At 39.0% G+C, this 6190-nt stretch overlaps 1 protein-coding gene across 3 annotated transcripts; it reads right to left on the bottom strand.

Moving 5' to 3' along the window:
- Window positions 1-745: 745 nt before the first annotated feature.
- On the bottom strand, window positions 746-5783 carry stx19 (syntaxin 19). 3 transcript variants are annotated; one of them, XM_056423282.1, is made up of 5 exons: window positions 5661-5783; window positions 3833-4135; window positions 3262-3498; window positions 2727-2909; window positions 746-2131 (listed from the first exon to the last, which is right to left on the bottom strand). In XM_056423282.1, the coding sequence occupies exons 2-5, from the start codon at window positions 4046-4048 to the stop codon at window positions 1895-1897; spliced, it is 873 nt and encodes a 290-aa protein (XP_056279257.1). In that variant the 5' UTR covers window positions 4049-4135; window positions 5661-5783; the 3' UTR covers window positions 746-1894. The 3 variants fall into 3 exon arrangements, with proteins under 3 accessions (XP_056279257.1, XP_056279241.1, XP_056279250.1); XM_056423266.1 differs by having other exon boundaries at window positions 747-2131; window positions 2727-2948; XM_056423275.1 differs by having other exon boundaries at window positions 749-2131; window positions 2736-2948.
- Window positions 5784-6190: the final 407 nt, after the last annotated feature.

The following is a 6190-nucleotide window of genomic DNA, read 5'->3' on the forward strand; positions in this document are numbered from 1 at the left end:
TATTCCCCTTAACAGTGTATATATTGAGTGCTAACATATTTCTTAAGTGGCAATTATCTCAGTGAACACTGGATGGCATTGTTGCTGTTCAAGAACCCTGCAATTTGCAGCCATACTCACTTTTTCCTCATCACGGCCGGGAGGAGGCCGAAGCTACGGTGGGTCGCTTTGCAATGCATTGTTGATGATTTACACATTAACATTTACATATTAGATGCATTTATGTATTGGTTTAAAAATGCCACCCAGAGTGAGACTGGGCACAGAAGAGAAGTCATCACACATGTGAACCTGGTTCCTCTGCTGAGGGAGCAGTGCAAGCACTACTTTACCTAAATAAAGTATCTCATTGATAGATAGCCTTTTTTTTAGGTGTCACATGAGTCATCAATCCCCTGAGGGGCAACTAAATTGACTTACAAAACGTCAGGTTTTGGAACTCCCAGGTTGTCTGTCAGCTGTTTTTACTCAAAACCAAACTCAAAACGTGCTTTTTATTGTTTTTCTAGGCGACCTTTTGTGTTTGAAGACAAGATGTGTCCTCAATGAGTTAACGGTTCTGTTTGCTCACTGTTCCATATGAAATATGAAAACATTAAGTATCTGTTTGGAAGCTATACACTGGAATAACAGACAAACCAGATTTTCCAGTCTGGCTCTGGCACACCCAGCTCACCTGTATTGTGTCCTGGATACCAGACACCAAGGGTCTCTGCCTCACGGGAGAACATCACTGCTGACTAGAGGCTAGTTTAGAGTCCTTCTGCCAGTCAATGAGATCAAGTATAAAGTGAATGTGAAATTAATTTGTCAAATCGTAGTCACTTTCCCCACAGGGAACATTTGATGGTATTTTATATTCATCAAGACAATTAATTACCTGTCAAAAGATTAACAGAATATTCCCAATATGTTAGTTATTGCTGCTTCTTCCTCAAGCGACACTCAGTTAAGAGTCACTGCTTTCTTTTTGTGGGAAACAGTCATTTTAATATGTATGAGATGATATAATATGTATGTATTCATCTGAACAATCACACGTTTCCAACAAATTCATAATCTGAACTTCCACTATAAAATACAAAACGTCGAGAGAAATGAATTAGTTCCTGAAATGTAGCCTTCAAATTTAATAAATGATTTTTAGCAGTTTTTTTCACGATGAAGAGAATTGTGATGAAGGCTCTTTTTTTAAAGTGTTACTTGAATCCCTTACTCTGTGATACCGAAAGGAGGATTCATCTTCTTTTTTTTTTACAGAAAATGAACATACTTCGAGATGGAAATTAGATGATAGTGACTCATTGTAAAGCTTTTTTTTCCAACAGCATGCATACCAAGAATGACATTAATATATAATGGCTCAAAATATCTCGTAAAAATAATCTTTCTCCACCAACTTACATTTTAGTTGATACTGAAAACATATATATATTTATATATTAGTCTTAAAGTGCATGTACTGTATACAAAAATCATAGAGCTCTGTGGGAAAAGAATACAAATAAATGTGTGATGCTGATCGAGCAGAGGAAGTGGTTTCCCCTTGTTTGTGACCTCTGTCAGATGACAGTGAAGGTCTCCAATAAGCAGCAGTGTTGTTGAGTAGCACTCACTGAACTGTCTCTTACAACAGCAGTCAACTCACATCCTTTTGAAAGAAACAAGTGGCTGAAATACCAATGCTGGCTTTTCCACCTAATTGTTTTTTATGCTCTGCTGAATCTGTCTTCACCTTCACTCTGTTCAACAGCAAAAAAACAGAGTGCCATAACCTTCACATTATTGGTAGCCGACTTGTATCCAATGTTGCTCCCTTCCAAAAGTTAAGTGAGACTTTTTCAAAGTGAAAATGTTATTCGAAATGATCGTTGAGTGAAAAAGAATGCATGTTTTATAGACAGCACCTCCAGGGTGGGCAGCAGCAGCAGCACAGCTGTCGAAGTGGGTTATTCTTCTTGTACCTGGCGGCCATCTTGAACTTCTCATTAGATACAGCCACATAATCCTGTGTGCTTTCTACATTGGTCTGGATGTGCTCAATCGAGGCCCCATGTTCCTCCACCAACATGAAAATGTCCATGAACAGGTTCCTCAGCTCGTTCATATTGTTCTCCAGACTCAACAGCTCCTGTTGGTAGATAACAAAACTGGAATTAATTCTGTAAATATGGGGAACACTGGTCAGAGGCTGGAGATGGAGGGAGACACAACCGGGGGATAGATTCAGCTCTTCATACGACAAGGACTGAGAAGTGAAAATATACAAACAATCGTCATTTCATTCTTTGATGTGCTGATTCACAAGGATGTTTTATATTTGATACTGGTTGCCAAGCTATAGTCATACTCTCTATAATATCTGTAATCCAACAGAGTTCATTAAACAAAAATACATTTGTATTAATGTTTTTTTTTTCAGTAGAACCCTATTACTGATTCACTTTAAATTCCCCATTTCATTTATTTCCTTTCCTTTAACCATTTACATCAGTTATTTATGATAATGTGTGAGAGACGATGAAACTCGTTTCTTTCATGTGCAACAGACATTTGTGATGGGAGGGCTTCTCGTGCTTTTAGAACTCACAAATGACCATTACATTGGTTTTATTTAGATTAAAAGAGGCATTGACTTGCATATAGTGAAGCTTCCAAGTGAGTGAAAGAGATTCCAAGCAATATACAGCATAGCTTAACCTTGGGTTTAATGAATTGTTTGTCACTTTCCTGACCTTGTGTCGTTGTTCAATCTCAGATAGTTGTGACCGTGTGATTTTGGCATCGTTCAGCAGGTTCTCATTGAAGACTTCCCATTTTCCCGAGGCCACCATTTCATTGACCTCATCCTCCGTCATATTCCTTCCAGATACCTCCAGTTGCCGGGAAATGAAATGCTTACAGCCCTCCTGCTTGGTCAGAAGGCTTTCATTATACTGCAGCATTACCTGGATATAGTTATAGAACATTTTAATTGATAAGCTATTTGTGTTCCACCTTGTTGCTGCTGCAATGTCACTTAAAATAGAGTTACATTTTGATGTATACTTTTTATTTCTTCTCTTTTCTGCCTACCAAGAGTCCCACCCACTATATTTAACAAAATATAAAATGTACAATGAAAGTGAAATGCATAGAAAATATTTTCAGTTTAAACAACAACATTTTGGTAGCAAATGTTTTCTTCATTTACATTTTTAAAACCCATTTCTGATTATGTATAAATGTTTTAAAAAAAAGTAGTGGTAGGATCATCCGCACCTGCTGGAATTTGCTGTGAAGCGCTGCATGCTGGCATCGCTCTATTCTCGCTGTCACAGATGAAGGTCCCTGCTGGTCCTCAGTTTTTTGGACCTCTTTAGAAAGCGTGCCTAAGCGTCGATGGAGGCTCTCAGCCTTGAGCTTGATGTCCTGAGTTATCCTGCTCTCTTTCTTCATCACACTGAACTGACGCATGGTTGCCACCAACGTCTTTTGCTGCTGGCCAAACTTAAGGACCTGTTTGTGGTTGAGAAGAGACATAATGTTGTGTTCAGTTTCACTTCTGAGGAAAACATTTAATTTGCCCATGATCTGCATGATCATACAATCTTTGTCTTCTATTCTCTCTCACGTTTTACAATAATGAAAATGATGAAAAAATGTAAGTGTGTATTACTGCCTGTCTGTACGAGTGTGTATGTGTATGTATGTATGTATGTATGCATGTATGTGTGTGTGTGTGTGTTTGTATAAAGCATTAGGCCAAACCGGTACCACACTAATAAATTCACAGCGAGAATTAATACCAAAAATACATATTCGCGACCAAAATAAATCCAAAACAAATTACCTCTGTGTCGAGCACGGTGATATCATCTCTAATATGCTTAACCTCAGATAGGAAGTTCTCAATGATGGGCTCTTCCTCAAACACCACAGCCGTTTGGTGTACGGCCGCCACAGAGTCGTCATTGTCTCCTCCCACTGAGGAAGGCTTGATGGTCTCACGATGTGCCTCAGAAAAGTCTTGAGCCCTCAGATGCAGCTCCTCCAAGCGGTCTCTCATTGTGGAAAACCTCTCATCAAAAGCTCACTCTTCAAGACATAGTTATTATAGAACGTACAGTTGTTGTCAACATCTGACAAGAAGATGCTGAAAAAGAAATAACATACAATTCTTGTGAGTGAACTGGGATGTTGCAGAAGATAATAAACAGAATACGCGTAGAGGTTAAAACAGAATACATCAACTGATGCTGAGCAGAGTTAGGGGTTTAAGCGATGGACGCCATTATTATTAACTCATACACATGAGCAATAGAGTGTGAGACAAACTCATGTTTGAGTACAATTGTGAGGTATTTGTACTTAACTTGAGCATTTCCATGTTACTTTTATTGCATTTAAGATGGATTCTCATTGCCACTTTGTATTATGTTTACCTATATAAACAAAGCCTGATCAGTGTATGTTTACATCATCAGAAGTTCCACCTTCCTGAGCTAATGAGCCATGTCTGCATGCTGCTGAACACTGAGGTAAATTTATTGAAGGAATTTTATCTGCGACATCAATCAAATAGACTTGTTTCTTTTCCCATGAGAACGGAATTGCTTCAACAACCTATACTACAACAAAAACAAGAGAAGAAAAGGTTGTCTCACAATTAAAACATTGACATGTTCAGGAAAAGTGAGAGGCAAGGTGTTTGTGAATAGATCTAGGAGTTACAAATGTCTTTGACAACTGAGGTTCAATTCAACCAGAAATTATTTTGCATCCAAATGGACGGACCAACAATGCCTTAGCGTAGCAAGAATTTGGGGTTTTAGAGGCCTGAACATAATCTGCTATAAGCACATGATTGTGTGTGTGTGGGGGGGATAGATTTCAAACAGGAAAGACCCTAGTTTGTGTGTTTGTGTGTGTGTGTGTGTGTGTGTGTGTGTGTGTGTGGGTGGGTGGGGGGTTGTATTTGAGACTGCAGAGGAGAGGAAAAGGGTTGTAACTATTACAAACTTATAGTGCTCAAAGATTGTAAAAGCATCCTTTATTTAGATGGCTGAACTCTCTCTCTCCCTACCTTCCCTACCCAGCCGAGCCGATTAAAGAAACTGGCAGCACATTCTCATGTGTTTAGCCTAAAGACCTGGAAGAAGTAGAGCAAGGTTCGTGACGGAGTCCAGCCTGTCCCTCTCTGATTGAATGTTTTGTTCTCTAAAATAAGACAATATGTTCTCCCTGCAACGTATCTGCTCCTTTGTCTGTGTTTCTGAGGGAAAAGTTATATTGACATTCTCTTATCTCCATGCAAGAGTAGGAGTCTCAAGATGTATTTCATTGCAGGTCAAACAATTGCACTGTGTGCACTTGTCTTTTAACTTCACCAAAAAACATTAACTTTGCTTCAAACATTTAGAAAGTTGTTCATATTAAAGCAAGTGTTCGTATTCTCAAGCTTAACTTGAGCGTTTTGCTGAACTACACTTTAAGAGCAGACAGTAGTAGCTGTGGATCAAACTGCTCTATCTACTGTGCCTAATAAAATATAAATGGCATACATATATAGAACATCTAATAAAAGGATAACAGCTATATATAGATTACTTTCTCAAATCATATCCTATTTTTACACACATTTACAGTCCATAGCATTCAGTCTAAAATGAGGATGTTACCTTGATGTTAGTATTCCATTTTGGGCTGTCTGCTGAATACTCCCAGCCAGTGTTGATCAGGAATATAATCCAAAATAACTCACAGTTTTTGATGTCATAATGTCATCGTTAGATCTCCTTATATTCACGTGACAATTGTCACTTGTGAGTTCTGGAACTCTGGAACAGTTATGCCCAAGAAACAGGGAAAGTTTGGAGAAAATAGTTGAGTCAGATTCGAGTCCCTCCCCTCCTTTTGAAGACAGGCCAATAGGAAAGGAGCCGACTGGAGGCCATTTGCTTATCTAAATAAATGACAGGTGACGTGATTAAGTAAATGGGGAGGGAGAGACGGCATGAAGAGCACAGGCAGCTCATAAACCCTACCCTCGGGCCTTTTCCTGAACAGGAAAGTAGAGCCGAGTAAATAAAAGTGTATTGTGTGCATTGCTGAGGACAAACAATGGGTCTATCAGTTAGTGTCAGCGAGGGTGTTAGGTTTCTGATCAGCAAAGCTGATTTCAACATGGAGTGTTTGCTGGGTAAGCCCT

This window comes from Pseudoliparis swirei, chromosome 2 (genome assembly GCF_029220125.1).
Source record: "Pseudoliparis swirei isolate HS2019 ecotype Mariana Trench chromosome 2, NWPU_hadal_v1, whole genome shotgun sequence".
Classification (NCBI taxonomy): domain Eukaryota; kingdom Metazoa; phylum Chordata; class Actinopteri; order Perciformes; family Liparidae; genus Pseudoliparis; species Pseudoliparis swirei.

What these genes read in the sequence shown, in the direction of transcription:
- stx19 (XM_056423266.1), bottom strand. Translation starts at nt 4,048, where the DNA reads ATGAGAGACCGCTTGGAGGAGCTGCATCTGAGGGCTCAAGACTTTTCT. An exon ending in TCACCGTGCTCGACACAGAG is followed by an intron (nt 3,499 to 3,832) that starts GTAATTTGTTTT and finishes AACCACAAACAG; the next exon opens with GTCCTTAAGTTTGGCCAGCA. An exon ending in TTCACAGCAAATTCCAGCAG is followed by an intron (nt 2,949 to 3,261) that starts GTGCGGATGATC and finishes AACTATATCCAG; the next exon opens with GTAATGCTGCAGTATAATGA.